The sequence below is a fragment of the Mesoplodon densirostris genome, chromosome 11, assembly GCF_025265405.1.
Source record: "Mesoplodon densirostris isolate mMesDen1 chromosome 11, mMesDen1 primary haplotype, whole genome shotgun sequence".
Lineage (NCBI taxonomy): Eukaryota > Metazoa > Chordata > Mammalia > Artiodactyla > Ziphiidae > Mesoplodon > Mesoplodon densirostris.
The window spans coordinates 36,489,305-36,510,649 of record NC_082671.1 but is presented as its reverse complement, the minus strand read 5'-3'; the positions used below and the strand labels follow the sequence as shown (position 1 = coordinate 36,510,649).

General features: G+C 38.5%; 1 protein-coding gene across 3 annotated transcripts in view; it reads right to left on the bottom strand.

Annotated features, from left to right (window-relative positions):
• Positions 1 to 21,345, bottom strand: part of GRIP1 (glutamate receptor interacting protein 1) — a 461,975-nt gene that overhangs the window by 174,950 nt on the left and 265,680 nt on the right. For all 3 annotated transcript variants that reach the window (XM_060112175.1, XM_060112176.1, XM_060112177.1), the window contains exons 3-5: positions 12,053 to 12,188; positions 9,571 to 9,716; positions 2,256 to 2,339 (exon numbers count right to left, since the gene is read on the bottom strand). In XM_060112175.1, the coding sequence (XP_059968158.1) occupies positions 2,256 to 2,339; positions 9,571 to 9,716; positions 12,053 to 12,188 (366 nt within the window). The remainder of the gene's footprint in view (positions 1 to 2,255; positions 2,340 to 9,570; positions 9,717 to 12,052; positions 12,189 to 21,345) is intronic.

The window sequence follows — 21,345 nt, the reverse complement described above, 5'->3', positions numbered from 1 at the left end:
TCATTCTGCAACTCTGCGATTAACCAATAACTCTTAAGGGATGGGCAATGGCCACCTTTTGAGCAAGAAGACCCTCCAGATGGGCCTCAAATTGATTTGAAAATATAAGTTCTTTATTTATTCTCATTAAAAATTATGTAAAATTTGATGCATTTTTATGTTCAACCGACATACTAAGGGAGTTATTAAAACCTACAAAAATTTGGTACTCATAAACTAAAATTGGCTTATTATTACTAAGGTTTTAAAACCAGTATAATACCAAAAAGTCTAATGTCCACACAAATCTAGGCCTCATCCATTCATTCTTCCATTTATTAAGTGCCTACCATGTACTAGGTAGGAGTCTAGGCTCATCTTAAAATATTCTTACTATGCATGTACACATGGATATTTGAAATTCCTGCCAATTGTGGGAAGGACATTTGTTAGCATCATATCATCAGTTGTCTTGAGGTGGTTGTAGATTGCAATTGCTTCTATTCTTTTTAGTTCTTAAGTGATAAATTACAGTTAGTTTAGCTCTTTCATTAGCAATTTGATTTTTTATTGATTAACCATACAGCAGCTAGTGATGAATATCTGCACCAGCAGTATTTTTTACTGCAGTATTTCAATAATCAGGCTTGTAGGCATGCGATTCAGGAGTGCCTCTCTTTCATATTTATATTTCAAAAACAGATTTGTATATAACACTCTCCAAGCTAAAATTACTTGTACACTGACTTTTCATTATAATCATCTAGATTTTTTGCACAGAAATTTGAAAATGGTTAAGGTAAATGATCTTGGAGTCTGTCACTCCACCTAAATGTAGGACTTGGTTAGAAAAGTGTAATAACTACTGGTCTAAACCACTCCATGGGTTCCTAGTTGCCTGTTTTCTCTAATATTCATTTGGGTACTTTATCAACTTATGTCTTAAATTCACTGGACTGTAATCTCCTGTAGATAGGGGTCCTGTCTCATGACTCCATAGTACTCTGCCTGATGCTGACATGTTGACATGTCCTTAATGAACATTTGATTGATTGATTTTCTAAATGATTCACACAGAACTGAACCTAATGCCCAAAGCTCAGTCATTAAGGCAAGTCTGTATAAGTGAACACATCTGTTTTATTCCTTGATGTATGTACATTTATTAAGATGCTTAGTTAATTTTAATTAATGTCTTAATAATTTTGATAGAATTTTGACTCTGGTGAAGTACAAAATGTAATAGGTAAAAACAAATTAAAAAATCAAGAAATGTTAAAAAATTCCTGATGCTTATCTAGTTCCCTATTGAACCTCACTGTCATACTAGGAATTATGAGTTATTAATGTATGTGTAGCCTTTTAAAAATAAATTTATTTTTGGCTGTGTTGGGTCTTTGTTGCTATGCGTGGGCTTTCTCTAGTTGTGGCAAGCGGGGGCTACTCTTCGTTGTGGTGCACGGGCTTCTCATTGGGGTGGCTTCTCTTGTTGCAGTGAATGGACTCTAGGGTGCGTGAGCTTCAGTAGTTGTGGCATGCAGGCTCAGTAGTTGTGGCTCGTGGGCTTAGCTGCTCTGGGGCATGTGGGATCTTCCTGGACCAGGGCTCGAATCCATGTCCCCTGCATTGGCAGGTGGATTCTTAACCACTGCACCACCAGGGAAGTCCCTTGTATGTGTAATCTTTAAGGGATGAAATTACTAATAAGAAAACTAAAATAATAAAAGCCAGAATTACAGCTCAGAATTAATGGTTTTGTAGACAAGTTGGAGTCACCTGACATTTTTATTATTCATATCATTCCAAAATAAGATGAATTGAGCTGATGCACATCAGGTGGAAGCTACAGTAACAAGATGTATTTTAGGAGAAAACAATTTAAACAAAGTTACTTAATCTTAGTGCATTAAATCAAATCATCCATATTCATCAACATTTTTGACTCAGTGATATAGAAAAGTATAAAAGGGAAGACAAAAGACATGTTGACAAGTGGCAAATCAGTAGGATGACTGTGAGTTCACAAGGTTTACAAATAATGGCTTCTTGTTCTGTATTAACAAACTGGAATAAATTAGCTAGATCATTTGGATTCCACTTTGATTCCCAATTACTGCTTTATTTCTTTAAAGAAAAATGGGTGCAAATATTATAATGTGACTTTAGGCACTGAAAACACCAGTCTTTTTTAGGATGACTTTCTAGTTCACTCCCAGTATTTCACTGACAAATTCTCCAAGAATATGTGTTAGTTCTATTTTCTAACCGCCACCTACCTCGTATTACAAAACCAAAGGTATTGCCTTCTTTATGTAACGTGACCTCCACCGTTCGGAAAATAACACTCGATCCTTGAACAGCTGAATGCAGGAAAGAGAGAGGAAATATAAGTCTTACATCATAATAACGTCTCTGGATTTTTTTGACAGGCATAAAATACTACAATTCCCTTGTTGCAAATAATTCTTGTTGAGTAATAAAACAGCAAAAAAAATCTGTTTTTAAAGAAAATGTTACAAAAAATAATTGGAATGACATACAAAACCATAAAATAGTCATGTGCATAAATGACTTATATAGGTCCAGGTGGAATCAAAATCAGAGATACTTCCTTTCCTCCCGTGTAGGCAGTTTTTAGACAGAGCATAATATTCACATTGTTAAAATTCTATATAACAAGAGAGACAATCTCCATATGATAAATAGAATTGTTTTCCTTTTGTATAATGCAAAAATAATATGATTTTTATAAAACTTATGAAATAATTACTGCCTCTATATTTATTTTTGCAGCTAGCACAAGAAGGAAAAGTATTACTCTCAGATTACCATTAATAGGTTAAGCTGATGCAAATTGATTTTCTGACATGATGCATAGCAATTAAACAAAGATAACAGCAACCTGAATGAAACTTGGAGAGAAAAAGAAATTCGAAGTACATTCAAAATATTATTACTGACTAATAAAATAAAGATCTACTTAATTTTACTTGATACTATCATGCTTAGGTTGTGTTTGCCTGGTTACTGCTCTCATTTCACAAAATGAAATTCCATTGCCAAGTTGCTATCTCTAATTACATTATACACGAGGGGATAAGTTATATGAAGTTATATGAATACTAACTAAACTACTCTTTAAGACTGTTTTTTCAAGAAACTAGTAATTCTGATTATACAGTATACTCTTGCTAGATTTAAAAAATATTTTATCATTATGGATACAAGGATATTTTTATTCATGGAGACAAGGGTTGGCAATCTATAGAATTTGATGGTCTTAACTCCTTGTCTTGAATTTGTACAGTGATGTCTAATTGTCTAAGGCTGTGTTCATTATCAATGACACATTTTTTACATTGTTACTAGATCCTGAAGGGCTTATTACATCAAGCTGTCAACAAGAAACATACAGACAGAATTTAAAGGTATCTTTGAAAAGAACGTTTCTTGCCATTGACAGAAATAGGAAGTAATTTTAATTAAGCATTAATTATAATTATTTTTTAATTATCAGAAATTCTGAATCCTCAAAGGAATGGACATGATTATGAAAAGTACACAGTTAAATTCACAAAACTGCACACAGCCAGCTGGGACATAAAGTACAATAAGAACTTGGATCTGCTAAAAAAACAACATAAACCTACGGTTGAACAAAATGTTTTGGTACACTGCTGATTTAATTAAATGTCATATTCTTGCTATCAGGGGAATTTCAGTTTATTCTAATCAGCTAGGAACAGTGCATACAAATAGCTGAAAGTGTTGAGGTACGGTTTTAATTAAACGTAAAAAACTGAGTTCAAACCAAAAGTTTTCTTATTTCCATGACCCAACAAGCCACTTGAAGACCTGGTTAAGAACATGATCTTTCTGTTCTATTAAGGAAAAGATATGGAGAGAAATAATTAATGAGCATCTACTGTATGCAAGGAACTCTGCAAAGCGGTTTACAAATTTTATTTCATTTAATCATTAAATCAACTTTCAGTTATATACAACCAAATTCTAATTCTGGGCCACCTGTCCTTGTTGGCTGAGTGTCTGTTCTGGGGATGCAAAGCACTGTAATTTCAATTTTGCTTGAACTAAATCTTGCTGACCATAAAATCTTACAAACAAATCTAAAGTCAATATAGACTTCGGGGATTATCTACAGCTTTAGATTATCCACACTATTGCTGTTCATCATTTACAAAGATAAATGGGAATGTTGACTACATTTTAATATATTTAATGAAATAGATTTGGTCTTTATAATTTATATTTGCATGACTGGCTCTTGGCGACTGGGTTTTCATATTCAGCACCAGACATCCTGTTTGGCCACGTGAATTTTACTCATTACTTCACATGTGTGTATGTGGACACAGAGATCCAATTTAGGGGCTTACCCCAAAAATCAAACTGGGCACATACGAAGGCGAGGTAGAAACCAATGTTATAATGCAAAAATATTCCTCCCTATTATTTTAGCTGTACTGTTGTCCCTTGTTTCTATATGTGCATATGCATATACTTCTATAACATAAAGTGACATTCTCTATTTTACTATGGTGGATTTGGTTTTTCTAACTTATCAATATATACTATTTCCCATAGGAGAATAGGAGTTGTGCACTTTCCTACCTCATTACATTGGGTTTGCACAGCTGACTTGCTTTAGCCAATGGGGTGTTAAGACACGTAAGCAGAGTCTGGAAATGTGCTCCTGTGGTTGGGCTTGTCTTGTTTTCCCTCTGCCACTGTCACAGGAAGAGCTTCCCCTGGGTAGCTGATGCTTCTTCAGACTACATCCCAGAATGAACCATGGGGAGGAGGCCTGGGACGCCCACCATGCCGCACCTCCCCCTCATATCATCATCATCATCATCATCATCATCATCATCATCATCACCATCATCATCTATCATCTGTCTTTCTTAGAATTAGAAAAGAGAAGTAATAAGGCTGTCACAGGGACATGCTTTAACACATTTATTTGAATTAAGGAAGCATTCCTTCCAATAAAAAGCTAGTCTGATTTAGCTGATGGTTTAACGGTGAGGACTGCCTTTGAAAATAAGACTCTGTGGCAGATGTTTTCCATAAAACAAATGAGGTAAATCTGTAGCTCCAAGGTTTGAATGGAAATGGTATTCAAAGATGTATAAAATAAGCATCATGCTAAAAATTATATCCTATCCAACTACTGAAGTTTATCATAAAGAATTTTAGGTGTTAAAAATTGGATGAGAATTATGTAATATTTCAAAATTCTTTAGGGGTTATGCGACCAAAAAATTTGAAGGCACTCCTCTAGACCAATTTTGAACACACTAATACTCAAGATACAGCCTGGTAACATTCTCTCTAAATATGGTCTCAAAACACCACATAATTTTAGAGTCAAAAAGAACTTTAGAGCTCATGAAGATCAACTATTTCCTTTTCACTAAGAAACTGAATCTCAGAAAAGGTAAGTGCTCTGCCCAAGGTTAAAGTTTCATTTTTCTTCTATCAGATCTCTGTCTCTGTACCATTCTCTCTCTCTTTCTCTCTCACTCTCTCTCTCTCTCTCTCTCTCTCTCTCACTCTCACACACACACACACACAAACCTTCCTCCAATTCTTTCTGGACTCTGGGATTGGCTGAGCCTCAGATTGCTGTGATTGTTGAGAGAGTTACAGTCTCGGCCTCGGGTGGCCTACCTTTCATCAGGCAGCTCTCCTCCCGGGCGCTCACTGCTGCTGGCTTGCTCCTGCTCTGGCTGTCTAAGCTCAGTGAAAGGGAGGCTTATTAATCCTTTCAACCTCCCTGAACTCACAGATCTTATCAATTTATCTAACATAATAGAAGGAGACAGAGATAATCCTTGGCGAATAGACCTCTTCTATCTGATTTCTACCACAAAATTCACACTTTTGTGTTTAAAAATATTTTCTCTTTTTCCATCAGCTTTACTGTGTGAGGGAGGAAAAGCTGGTATAATCACCAACCACTGAATATTTCTGATGCCCACCCTCTCCTCTTTAACCCTATGAATGCTATAGTTATTCAGGATATTACCTCTCCTTTGGGAAATTATAACAGCCTTGGGGCTTATAGCCTCTGATCTGTTCTCCATTTGACCTCTTAAAATAAGTCTAAAAACCCTGATCTGATGATGCTGTTCCTTGGCCTTAAAAGCTTTTAAAGGCTCCTTATTGCCCACTTGACACCATCCACACTCTACCCACATGGCTTATAAGGCCCTCCTTCACTTGCTTCCTGTTTACCTCACTGGCCTCATCCCTCTCTAGGCCCTCTCTTTCCCTTTGTGTTCCAGCAACTCCAACCCGTTTGCAGTTCTACCTACGTACTGGACTATCTTCTTACCTCTTTGCCATATCCTGTGCCTGGAATGTTCGTCTTCCTACTGGACCTACATAAACTCCTTCAAATCTACCCTGAAATCCCCAGATCTGGATGATCTGGATTTGCTGGATAATACTCAGCAAATCTCCACTACTGGCCTCACCCTGAGAGCTATACTAAGAGTTCCTCTTAGGAAGAGGTTGTGTTTTATTGATATTCATCTACCCACTAGAATACAAATGGTTAATCAAAGAGCATTAGCTCTAGATATTTGACTCCTCTTAACTCCTTAGCAGTGGTTTAAGATAGTGATTTCAAAGCAAACTGACTTTAAGTTCAAGAAAACACAGTACTTTCAGTGTAGTAGTAGTAGTAATAATAATAATAATAATGGTAATAATGGCTAAGACGCACTATGGCTTAGTGAGTATGTGCTTATGATCTAAATACTTTACAGGATTATAGCCTTGAATTCTTACAAAAATTCTACATCCATTATAGTTGTTTTATAGCTGAGAAACCTACGGCTCAGAGAACTTAAATAAAATGCCCAAAGTCACAAAGCTAGAAAGGGACAAAACTGACATTTAACTAGTGACACAGCCCAAGCTCTCAACACTCTATTTTACTGCCTGCTCTTAATGAAAATGAAAAACATTGTAGCAAGGTTTCAGAACACAGATTCCAATGGATTTTGTTGTAAAATCACCATTAGATTTTCAGTGTTAGATTTTATGTTAAGAATAAGAATTTATGATTAGTATGTACACTCACTCTCTGAGTGCTGTCATCTGGTCCCAAAGCTTCAAACACCATCTATAGTCCCATTACTCTTAAATTTACATTTCTAGTCCAGATCTTTCTCCCAAATGCCAAACCGTATCTCCAGCTCTCGTCTTGACATTTTCTCTCAGCATGGCAAATAGGCCCCTTAACTGTAGCATTTCAAACAACAAACTACGGATCTTCTCCTGGCAAGTCAGCTCTGCCTGCATTTTTACCCATCCCCGTTCATGGCAACTCCATCCTTCCAGTTACTCAGACTCAAAACCCCCTGTGGGCCTTCACTCCTCTCTTTCTGCACAACCCACATTAAATCCATCAGGAAATCCTGTTGGCTCTATCTTCAAAACAGATGAGGAATGTGAGTGCTTGTCACCGTCTCCACCACCATCTTTTATCTGAATCACTGCAACAGTCCTCCAAACTTCTACCCTGTCCCTGCAGTCCACTCTCAACACAGCAGCTAGAGGCGCCTTTGAAAACATACATCAGATCCTGTCACTCCTCTGCCCCAAACCATACAATACCTTCCCGCATCGTTCAGAGCAAAACTTAAGGCCCCTCCAATGGCCTACACAGACGCTCCTATCCTTTACACTTCAGACCACCTCCCCCCACTTCTCTGCATGCTTACTCTGCTAGAGCACACCGCCCTTCTTCATGTTTCTAGAACAATGCCAGATATGTTCCTGCTTTTGATCTTAGCACTGGCTTTTCCTTCTTTCTGGAACTCTTTTCCCCCAGAAATCCATACAGCTAACTTCCTCACCTCCTTCAAGTCGCTGAGTAAGGTCACTTTCTCAATGAAGCTGTTCCTAACCACTCTATTTAAAATTGCAATCCCATCCCCAGCCCAGCACTCCTAACCCCCCTCCTTGCTCTATTTTCTTTTGCCCACAGTATTCATGACCCATAACATTCATACAACATACAGCTGACCCTTGAACAACATGGGTTTGACCTGCATGGCTCCATGTACATGTGGATATTTTTCCATAGTAAACACCACAGTACTGCACTATACCTGGCTGGTTGAATCTGCAGATATGGAAGAACCTTGGTTTTGGAGGAACCACATATATGGAGGGCCAACTATAAGTTATGCATTGATTTTCAACTGCGCAGAGGGCTGGCACCCCTAACCGCCTTGTTGTTCAAGGGTCAATTTTAATTAACTTATTTACTGTGGTTTTATTTTAATATCTGTCTTCGCCTGCTAGAATATAAATGACACCGATGTACTTTGTGGGGACTGGAACATAGTAATGCCGATAAGTCATTGCTAAACAAATGAATTATTATCGGTTAGTAATAATCAGTCTGAGTTCTCAGTAGTATAGAAGAGCAAAGAGCTGACTTTGATGCCTACTAATTTGGGAAAGATTTAATTTAAGTCTCTGTAAAAATGAGAATAATAATGAAAATAATGCCTCTCTTACAGTTTTGATTGATTTATATATTTATTATTTAACAAAAACTTTTATAGTGTCGGGCACTGTCCTAAATGCTATACAAAACCTAACTCATTTAATCCTCATAACAGATCTGTGAGTAATACCATAGATTCCTAATATCATCCCCATTTTTCAGATGTGCAAACTGAAACACAAGAAGCTTAAGTAACTTTCTCAAAGGCATGTAGCTTGTAAAAGTTGGAGCTGGGATTTAACTGGCTTTTTTTTTTTTTTTTTTTTTTTGCGGTACTTGGGCCTCTCACTGCTGTGGCCTCTCCCGTTGCGGAGCACAGGCTCCGGAGGTGCAGGCTCAGCGGCCATGGCTCATGGGCCCAGCCGCTCTGCGGCATGTGGGATCTTCCCAGACTGGGGCACGAACCTGTGTCCCCTGCATCAGCAGGCGGACTCTCAACCACTGCGCCACCAGGGAAGCCCTTAACTGGCTATTTGACATCAAAGTTCAGCTCTGCTGTGCTGACTTTCTTTGTGGTGAGGATTTAAGTACCAATAAAAGGGGTTCCTTATAACGCTGGACATTTAGTAAGCTCTCAAAATATGTTGGCTGCGCTTTTATTATGTCTATTATTATTACTTAACAATGTATTCTGATTCTATTTTCATGCTTCAGAAATGAACGTAACTACACAAGAATCAATAGAAATCACGTTAAACATGCTTTTCCTAAACTTAGTCACTAAGTACAAAGCCTGGATGGAACTTAGGCACAGAATTTATAAATATGTGGACGGTTTATTAAAATAGCTTAAGTACAGTTATGATGTTCACAGATGGCCTTAATGAAACGTGAGTCCTAGATAAATGCATCATTATTTATGCTCTTTTACATTCTTCCTGAGTAGGCTATAGCAACTCAAATAAGTTTTAAATATTAAGAAACTATACTCTCCCATTCCTGTAATAAGACAATGATGGCAAAAGAGAAAAAGATAGGAACCAATAGTTTTAGGCCAAAACGTGGTGCAGCTGTTCTGCCCCTGGCTTGTAATGACTTACAGACTGGCGGCAGCTCATACTCGACTTCAAGAACCACTCTTTCCCCGACATTCTTCAGCAAGCTGATGATCTCATCATGGCGGAATCTGGCCAGGTTGATGCCATTCACTGCTTTGATATAGTCACCCACATCCAGCTGATCACTTCTGCAAAACAGAGAATGTCACCTCAGTGGACCCCTCCTTTCTGCAGGCCAGTCTGAGCATACTTCCGTCTTTCCCATCATGGATAAGCATGCAAGCCCAGAATGCCGACGCAGCTGGAGTCCTGGCTCCTAGGATGTGGCTGGTTCCTAAGAGCGGGTGTGCAGTGGAGGGTGGATGAGAGACACTCAGTGGATCCCTCTTCTCATGCTGACTGCACACTTCGGAAGTCCTGTACTGGGTCTGCTGCTGTCCCCAATTTCTTCCTAACCCTCTACCTCTTTTACTTTTAAGGAGCACCGTAAAACAAAATAAAGAGAACGTTATTTTTAGTTGCTCTGCCCATAAAGAGGTGGTGTTCTTGGGGCAAATTATCCAGATCCTGGACACACTAGAATTTTCCCTTTCTTCTCATTCCCTCTCATTTTTGCTGCCTGCCTTTTGGACATTTCACCACTTTTGGTATCTTCACCAGGAGTGTGTCCAGGGCCAACCAGAGGGTGACCTTATTTTGCTATTTATTGCTTATAGCGGGACTAATAAAAAAAGTATTGGTGAAGAAAGTTCAACAAAAGTACTGGTTTTCAGTAACATTCTCCTCTCTTCACCATCGTAGTAGAACCTTGGCTACTCTGGGGCTTTTAGTCAAACTCTCCTTTTAAACCAAGAGCAGGCAGCAAGAACTATGATAGGACTTAATTCAATAATATTTTCTCCCCAAATAAAAATACCAAGTTCATTTGTTTTACGTAAGCCCAGCTCCAATCATTCCTCCTTCGACGCCTCCGTAATCCGCTCTCGCCAGCAGTCCGTGTTGTCACTCTTAACTCAGGTTTACTGACTGACACTTATTTGGCAACTTAATTGCCTAATGCTCTGTGACAACCCTTATGTGGTTGCTTTTTACTATTATGCAATGCGATTATTGCTCCCAAACTTTTCATGTTTTTTATACCTTATTTCCCCCAATAGATTATAAACCCTCCTACGGCAGGGATCTTATCTTTACTTATTTTGGTTTACTACCTGTTAAATGGTAGTGGCTTAAATAATAAATATTTGGTGATCGATAACACTCAACATAACTGGCACAGCGCTACATTTAATTATAGCATCAATACATGTGAAAACCACATTCTTATCCTCTCCCCTGCCAATCACACTTGCTCTAGGGGCTACATATGCAGAAGCCCTGAAGACATAGGAAGTCCTAGCATCACGGATTGGCCACGAATGTTAAAAGTTAAAGGAGGCTATGGTGTGGAAAGAACTCTCTTAAAAATCATAAAGGAAAAGAACCTAAAAAAGAATGTATATATGTATTACTGAATCACTTTGCGGTACAGCAGAAGTTAACACAACATTGTAAATCAACTGTCCTTCAATCACACAAAAAAATAAAAATGCAAAAAAAAAAAAAGAAAAAAAACCCGAAGGCAGGAGACTAAGGTGCTTGTGTTGACATCAGCCTGTTTTACAAACAATTCCCCAGATCATGGAGCAATCAATTGGATTGAGCTTATAAACTGTACCAATAGGTTGATCATCAAAAGTAATCACTATTTCAGGTGACACTTTATAAGTTAAGAACTCTAAAACTTAATTTGTGCTTATGTGGACACAAATATTGGTGTCCAGGATTTAAGGGACATTAACCTCACTTTGAATGAAACCTGGGCATTCCACCCCCTTTTTCTGAGGTAGATTTAGAATTTGTCTGCAAAGCAAGCCTACCGCTGCCCAGCACCCAGGACATTCTGCTGTCAGCAAGACGCAGTGCAATCTGCAGCTCATCAGAACAAGGACAAAAAATGAGACCTCCTCACCCAAGCCTTCTGTCCTGTTGGAAACCACCTCTTTGTCTTAATGAAAGGAAAATCTCACAAGTAGAAAAGTTGAGAATATGCAGGAGAAGCAAAATTGTTACTTAGAAACTTGGAGTTGGGCCTCCCTCATTTTCTAGGCTTGTCATATCCCTCTGTGGCAGTTTCCCCTTATCCACAGCATATGGGTCATCTGTTCCCCATTAGGTGAGTGGACCATCTCACTCCCACTGCAGCCTGTCTGCTGGTCAGTGGCAACCCGAGGACTAGATCCATACAGACACTTTAAAATTAAAATCTTAGGAGAGCCTGGCTGCTCCTGAGAAGACACGAGAGCTCCCTGGTGATTCTGGCACAGGCCAGCAAAGCCATGCTTCTGAAACGTGCCCCCCTGTGCTTCTGCCCGGCAGACAGCAGTGTCGTTTGTTTACTAGTGACCTTTTCTGATGGAGCTTTAACTTTTGAATTAATTACATCATGCATTCCTCTTTCTACCTTTCCACACAATGCAGTTACCTAGCAGCAATTCCTCCCTGCCGCAGATTAGATACTCTTGGCCTGCCGTCCTTGTCAATTCCACCCGAGACCGTCAGCCCGAGGGTGGTGCCTTCCTTCTTCATCAGTTCAACCACGGTGGAGCCCTTGAATTCCTCTGTTAAAAGAAAAGCATCTGCTTTAGTAAATGACAGTAGAAGCGCAAGGGGTTGTTTCTGTGGGTGGTGAAGGGACTCCTCCCCATAAACTCTTTGCACTTCTTCTTTTGTGGGAAAAGATCTGGGGCCTCTTTTCCATTGCAATTTGCAGAGTGTCTCATAAAGATGAGCATACAGATAAAGCGGAGCAGATATTCCATTACAGGTTATTAAAATGGGTAGTAGCAGTGGCGTAGTTCGCTCTAGATTCACAATAGTCTGACATGGCTTATGTACAAGGATAATATTCGCCCTTTGTTTTCTGTCCTTCTGAAGTGACTTTCTCTGGTGTCTCTCCTTGTTAATTCCAAAGGGAAAAAGTGAGAGTCATAAGACAAGGGGCTAGAATGGAATTTTAAACAATGATACAAAAGCATATAGTGCAGACTCCAAGTTCCCGATACATTTTTGCTGAGGAAGCCAAGTGACACAAGAGAAGAGCTTTCTACAGGTTCAAGAAAAATATTATTGACTTTTTTTTTTTTTTTTGGCTTTCAGAAAACAAAGTACAATAGCTTCATGTTATGACTTACATCATTTCTTACAAAATGTGTCACAGTATGTTAAAGCAGGGTTGGTCCTCAGAAACCCCAGGGCACTTCTGTTAACCTCCCACTCTCTACTTTCGAAAATTTAAAATCTCACTGATCTTGTGGGGATAATGTCTACGCACCAAGAGGGAACCCACATCTTTTGATTTTAGGCAATACAGAAAGAAAATTTTAAGACTATCCTTGCTTTCAGAAATAAAAATGCGTCAGTATTTACCTATCCAGAGGCTAACTACGATAAACATTGTTTTAAAATTCTCTGTTATGTTATCCCCCTCACTGCATACACTTTCTGGGTAGGGATGGGGAAACTGGACAGTTTTCCAATTCCTCTTGAATCAGGTTATGAATTTCAGGGGTTATGAACTTCTAGGACATCAGAGACACTCATATTAAAATTCAAGAACAGACTTTCTTTTTCAAAGTCAAAAAACTGAAAAGGTTACTTACACACCTCTGCCCTTTATTACACATGACAGAGTTAATTATAATTTCAAAATTTATGAATGCTTATCATAAAGGTTTTTAAATTGTTGCTGCTGGTCCACTATCCCATTAGCTGATTTAAAAAAATTGAATCATGTTAGGGAAAGAAATAATCTCTCATCTGATCTAGTGAGGAGAACAGAGTACTTGGGGAAAGAAGGCAACAGGGATAGGCCACTGATTTTGGTGTAATAATGTCAGTCTAGGCAGGACTTTCAAGATTGCCAGATCCTGTGACCTAAGCAGCCCTGCATACTTCCTTTTTCATGGCAGATTCATGACACTGTATATATGAGTGGTTACTGCTCTTTAAAATAGAAGCCAAGGAAGAGTCAGTGAGTGTGAGTGATATCAGCTTCATTTACTACATTTTGAATGAGAGACCAAATAAAGATAGACATTCAAGAAGCAAAATTCTTGTCAAGTCCATAAAAGCACAGGGCCCTTTACATCATTTACCAGGAGCATTTGTAACAAAAGTCCACCACAGTGTGCATTTTACCTAAGCTCTCTTAACACAGAACAGAACAACCCTCTATATATCCCATAGAGACATACATAGGCCCAACTGATAGTTGAAGAGGTCAATTTAACAAACAACCCCTATCAGTCCTCCTTGGCAGAAGGCTAGGTATAAATTATTTTAAAAATAAGGTTAATAACTAAAGGAACGAAAATTACATAATGGATGATGACTTTCCATATTACAGAGACATAATGTATACAATTTTACCCAACAAATTATTTGCATTTTCTTTAAATATGTAGATTGACCCTGTATGTTTAAGCACTTGATTTATAGAGCTTTACTTAAGGAGTTGGGAGCATGGGTTTTTAAGGGCCTGTCTTAAAGGTCAATCAGAAATGCACAAAGAAGCAACTATAAAATAGTAGTAACAGACAAGTGAGAAATAAGTTTCAATTAGTAAGAATTTCATTTGTACTTTGGTTTTCAGGAGTGTGCTTCCTGAATAGAATGGGATACCAGGACATAAGTGCAGCCTTAAGGGACGTGGACAATGCAGTTTCCTCCAGAAGGAACCAGGTCCTTCCCAGGTCTCTGGCTGAATCCTGAAAAGCTAGAAAAGCTAAATTCAATTAGTTTGATTTGATCTCTGTTAAAATACAAATCCATCTGGGCTACTTTTTAAACTGGTAATAGTCAATTACTCTCTTGTTTAAAAATATTTCAAATCTTTCCCCAAGAGCTAGTTTAAAAACACGAAACAAAGAAAATATTAATATACCAGTTAACTGAGTAATTTGTGTATTCATTGATTCAAGCATTTATTGAGTGCTTACTATGAGTCAGACAATGAAACTCAAAGACAGAAAAAGTCAGAGATGCTTAAAGCCTAGTCACAGAGGCAAATGAGTCACAGGGCACCATGCCACAGTGCTGGTTGTGGGGAAGGCGGCCACAGAGGAGATGGTCCTGGCAACAATGTAAAATGAAAACTTGCTGTTCCAAATGCAACATCTATTTCACAATTTTGTCTTCTGTCTAATCTGTCTGTACTTATCAATCAGGATAAGTGGAGAAGAACAGACCTATGGCAGAATCTAAATTAGGCAAAACTCAGGGATAAAGATAGAATATTGTTGCAAGAAAATGTGCTGAATCACAAGAATGTTAACTGCCAATAAGTATCTCTAGTCCCTGAAGGACTGACCAAATCATTTATGGGTGTTTCTGAAGAAAGGAGAAAAGAAGCAGTCTGGAGAGGGAGGAACATGTTTCTGGCGTTGGCTTTCTGCTAACCTGCACTCTGCACTAGACTAATCACTCATTTTATGTCTTTTTTGGTGTTTAATGCTTGCATAATGATCTAATGGCAAGGAGAAATGAAGACAGATGCATTCATTTGCATAAATTCGCTTGTATATCAAGGCTTACTGAAAAAAGCTCGCAGTGAAACAGTGGAACTTGGGCAAATCAATATATATTAACAGTTTCTTTCTTTGTGATTTAAATTACAAATATCCCTCCCCAAATTAAGAGGATTCTGTAGTAAAGACTGCAGTCTCTCCAAATTAGCAAGCAGCACAGGGAACAGATGATACCCAACTGGCAAGGAATGAGACGGTTCTGGATTTGACGGTTTCCTTAATCACCATATTTAATTATATTAGAAAAGAAATTGCAGGTTTACATCTGTACCAGCACACACTCAACCAACAAGAATCTCACTGATAGAATGAGATTTAGTTGTCTGCTGTTTTTCTTTGGGCTTGAAATTCAATCCTCTTAATTACTGAACTCCAGAAAGTTTTCAGAAAAGTAACAATGATACCTGGCAAAAACAAGAGAAGTATGAAAAATTCTTGCAAACAAATAAGAAAATTCCATAACATAGATGGTTAAAAAATTAATATGAAGAAAACCATAGCCTTTTATAAACAAACAACTAGTTAGAAGTTAATCACAGAAGAAAAAAACCATTTAGTCTGAAAATGTAGTGGATTACATTGATTGATCTTCTAATATTGATCCAATCTTGCATTCCTGAAATAAACTCCACTTGCTTATGGTATATAATTCTTTTTATATATTGCTGAATTTTATTTGCTAATATTTTGTTAAGGACTTTTTTTGCATCTATATGCATGAGGGATATCATCTGTAGTTTTATTTTTTTCTTCAGTTTGGGTATCAGGGTAATAATACTAGCTTCATAAAATGAATTGAGAAACACATCCTTTCCTCTTCTATTTTCTGGAAGAGATTGCGTAGAGTTGGTGTTTATTCTTTTTAAAATATTTGTGTAATTTTCAATGAAGCCATCTGGGTCTGGACATTTCTTCTTTTCGGAGTTTTAAAATTACAAATTCATTTCCCTTAATAGTTACAGGGCTATTCAAATGATCTATTTCAGGTTCAGTGAGTTGTGGTAGTTTGTGCTCTTCAAGGAACTGGTCCATTTCAATCAGATGATAATCCTTGCAGGTGGGGAACTGGGCAATGGTTTTTTGTGGGGTTTTTTGTTGTTTTGTTTTTTTGGCGGTACGCGGGTCTCTCACTGTTGTGGCCTCTCCCGTTGCGGAGCACAGGCTCCGGACGCACAGGCTCAGCAGCCATGGCTCACGGGCCCAGCCGCTCCACAGCATGTGGGATCTTCCCGGACCGGGGCACGAACCCGTGTCCCCTGCATCAGCAGGCAGACTCTCAACCACTGCGCCACCAGGGAAGCCCAGCATTGGTAGTTTTTAAACCTCCCCAGGTGATTCTTATATGTAGTCAAGATTGAGAGACACTGATTTAGGGCTTAGTGCATGAGGAAAGATTGGTGGTGGAAATCAGGCTGGGAAGCAAACAAAGGAAGTGCTCAGCTTTGAGTTTTAGAAAAGTTTTAGCCTGTTATTAGCGTAAAGCAGTTGATTTGGTAATGATGACATGAACTGTTGAGGAGGAAGGCATTAGATTTGGATCAAGGAGAACCATTAGAAGGTCACTGCAGTACTATAAGGTATTAATTAAGTTAGGCTAGGTTGTGTCAACAAATTCAAAAACGAACAATGGCTCAACCACAGCAGAAGCTTATTCCACTCATATATTTACAAGCCTGCGGTGGGTGTTCCCAATCAGCAGCCTGCTCCCCTTTACAAAGAGATTCAGGGATCTCTGCTCTTTTCCATTTTGTGACTCTGTCATCCCCCAGGGATCTGGTTCCCAAACTGTGCACAAGGTGCCTCAAGGTTTCAAAGTGAACTCATGGGAGCACAGTGGAGTATCTTAAAAATCTGAAGGAATTACAGCCATGTGTGATATCAGTTGGGCACACCACCACCTACTAGCAGTTTTGTTCAACATTAGAACACACAACCCTGCTTTTGTTGATGGCCTATCTTTCCAAAGCTGGGTTTTTTGGTGGTGTCTATGACAAAAAGGAAGTTCTGTGTGAAAGTCAATGAGGAACAGGAAATGAGTTTGTCAGTATTTCATTTGATTTGAAGGTCTGAGAAACTGTGCAATGCCTAACAAGCACACACATACCATTACTATTTGTGATTCTTTAAATTTATACGTATTATATTTCTTCAAATGGCTACTAAATGGTTAGGAGATAATATGTATTATGTTGTTTGGACCTAACTACTTAATAAGTGGAACTACTGATATTTCACTTGACCTAGAGGTGCTGTGAAAAAATTACTGAGACATCAAGGGCTCTGTGAACTGAGAAAGTTTGAGAACTTCTGCCTTAGGACTTTATCTTGTCTGCATTTCCCTGGGGGAAGGGGAAAAAGCTCTCAAAAGCCACCACTGGCCTGCTTCTGTTCATATCCCCAGGGCAAGAACTTGTTCCATGTCCACACCTAACTGCAAGGGAGGCTAAGAATTGGAGTGTGGACAGATGCCAAGGCAATGAGGGAAGTGTAGACTTGGGGGGGCAGGTAGGCAACACATGAAAAACTGAAATCCATCATAGCTATGTGGATGGCACGAACTCCAGATACACCGAGGAAGAACTTCCCTGAGTTAGAGATAAATTAGTGTGCGGGGAGTGAGGAGCTAGAACAGACAAGCGGATCTCAAGATCTCCACCTTGTTTGACTAGGAATCCAGAAAAGAGAGGAAGCGAATCCAGAAAAGAGAGGAAGGGAATCCAGAAAAGAGAGGAAGTTTGTGCTGTTGAGACTGATTGGAGGGGGCAAAGTCACGTGATAGAATGCCAGTTAGAGAGAAACCAAATGAGATTTAAGTTCTAGGGAAAAACCTAGTCTTAGAATAGTTTTTGTCACACCCCAAAGGGTCTGTAAGACCCTCACCTTAGAGCCATATCACAAAAAGAAAAAGACGCATTTTAAAAGCAACCACCAGGACTTCCCTGGTGGCGCAGTGGTTAAGAATCTGCCTGCCAATTCAGGGAACATGGGTTCAATCCCTGGGCCAGGAAGATCCCACATGCTGTGGAGCAACTAAGCCCATGCACCACAACTACTGAGCCTGCGCTCTAGAGTTCGCGAGCCACAACTCCTGAGCCCATGTGCCACAACTACTGAGCCCGTGTGCCACAACTACTGAAGCCTGCACACCCTAGAGCCCGTGCTCTGCAACAAGAGAAGCCACCACAGTGAGAAGCCCACACACTGCAATGAAGAATAGTCCCTGCTCGCCACAACTAGAGAAAGCCTGCACGCAGCAACGAAGATCCAACGTGGCCAAAGAATAAAAAAAAATAATAAAAAAGCCATGTAACAGCAACCACCATTGGCACATTCAATAGACCCTGAGAGCTCTTTACTTACTGAAGTTCCATTCACTAGATTTTTAAAAGTACATCATAAACAGTAAAATAGAAATACTATTGATAAAATAGTATTTTTTATTGAATAAAAAATTAATAGTATATTTTATTAAATATAATAGCAAGAGTATTAAAAATACTATTGATATATTTATTATAAAATACTTTATACAGTAAGTCACAGATTTTCAATGCTAGTGACAGAGATAGTGTTCTGTTCTCTCCTGTATCTCCAGTGCCTAGAATGGCACCTGGCGCTGTGGTAGGTGCTTCCTGGGAGCTACTGAATGAATGGGCACGTCAGTCCCAACACAGGGAATTATGAGCTGGAGATGAGCATCGGCTTGTGGCAAACAGAATTCTTGCTGGATGGTGCCAAAGCAAAATGATAAAGTGGCGGAATTTGAACAGGAGCAGACAGAGTTATTTCTCTAAGCTACTTTGGTTGATTATTTTTTACCATTGCCTTCATAAGGGTGATTGAGGCTCATACCAGAATACTATAGCTATTCCTGTGTATTACTTTTGGAGAGAATATTATTGCTCACAGTGCAGTCTTATCTGTATATTACTTTTAGTGGTGCCACTAGGATGTTTATCTCCCTCAGGAAATAAACAGATGCTTTTTCCAATACTCATTTCAAGTTCCTTCTAACATCCCCTGCTTCAGCAAAGCTGTTGGGCTCAAAGCTGGGTTTCTGTGATGAATGGCTGCATTTTCTGTCTCAGTTCTTGCCACCCAGACTAGCAGGGAAAGGTCTTCTGGCACTTTCCACCTTTGTATAGTGACATGAAGGATGTACCAGAATTTTTCTCATCCCCTGGGAATCTGAACATAAGTTAGATTCATGGCAGGGATGTACAGCACATAAATATTATCTCCCACAAATATTCATGTGAAACAAAATTATGATAGGTATTTATCTCCCACAGTGATGGGAGGGCTGGATTAATATCTGTAAGTTACTCAGATCACCTCAAGAGAAAGAGGATACACAAATATGTAGTACCAGCCACAAAAATCTGAGACCCCTGAAAGTATGCGATGTATAGATCAGCATTTTAAAAAATAGATAAAGCAGAAATGTGGACTCTTGGTGTAATTGACTCAGATATATTATGTCTTTTGAGCCATTTAGAAGAAATATCACTGCTTTTAAATTATGGCAATAGTAGGATTCTTTCAGTTTTCCACTGTTCCAAAATCAATAATTTAATTGTCAAAATTTTCTATTAAGCTTATATGTCACAGTGTCACAACTTATATGTTATTTAATTTTTTTTATCTTAGTTTCCTTATCTGAAACAAGGATAATAAAAGTACCTACCCTTATGTGAAGAAAAAGAACCCTCCTGCACTGTTGGTGGGAATGTAAATTGGTGCAGTCACTATGGAGAACACTATGGAGGTTCCTTAAAAAACTAAAAATAGAACTACCATATGATCCAGCAATCCCACTCCTGGGCATATATTCATAAAAAGCTCTAATTCGAAAAGATATGTGCACCCCAATGTTTATAGCAGCACTATTTACAAGAGCTTAGGCATGGCAACAATCTAAATGTCCACTGGCAGATGAATGGATAAAGAAGATGTGTGTGTATGTATATATATATATATATATATATATATATACATACACACACACAATGGAATATTACTCAGCCATAAAACGAATGCAGTAATGACACTTGCAGCAATATGGATGAATCTAGAGATTATGATATTAAGTGAAGTAAGCCAAAGACAAATATCACATGATATCACTTATACGTGGAATCTAAAATAACAGTAGAAATGAACTTATTTACAAAACAGCAATAGAGTCACAGATGTAGAAAACAAACCTATGGTTACCAGGGGGGATGGTGGGGAGGGATAAATTAGGAGGATGGCATTAACATATACACACTACTATATATAAAATAGATAACCGACAAGGACCCACTGCATAGCACAGGGAACTATACTCAATATTTTGTAATAACCTATAAGGGAAAAGAATCTGAAAAAGAATGTGTGTGTGTGTATATATATATAACTGAATCACTTTGCTGTACACCTGAAACTAACACATTGTAAATCAACTATACTTCAATAAAAATATATATCTTCAAATAAAGTTGTATAATTTTTGCTATAAAATATTTACTGCTTCTCATACACCACTCTCTGCTCTTGCTTTTAGATCAAGCATGAGAATTTGTTTTCAGAATATGAGTCAAGGGTATGATTCCTAGAGAACCATGTGGTGGCATCTGGAATCACTGAGATATGTACATTCCTGTGCACACACGTGCGTGTGGGCACACACACACCTGGCCCAGAGAAGCACACACACCACACCACCACATTCATGATGAGCAGGCCCTGGAAACAACACAACATTGTAAATTAACTATACTTCAATTTTTAAAAATGGTTAAAAAAAGTACCTACCTTTAGGGTGTTGTGAAGATTAAGTGATAAAATTCTCATAAGGGACTTATTATAGTACCTGCCACATAGTAAGTGTTCAATATATATGTTAGTCACGGTATTACGGTTGTCAGCATTATTATTATTTGGATATAGGAAAATTCCAGATATGTAGGTTGCCAATCTTCTGCTGTATTTTGATTGTTATGAATAGAAGACAAAACAATTAGCAGCAGTATTCAACCACTTGTGGAATCACAGAATCCTTTGTGAATCTAAAGAAAGCCTCTTCCCAGAAAAATTTTGTATACAGTTTCAGGGGAATTCATGGATACCCTGAACTCTATCCATGTACTCTACATAGAAATCCTGAAGATCTTAAGTCAGATCAGATTTGAGCAATGTGAAAATC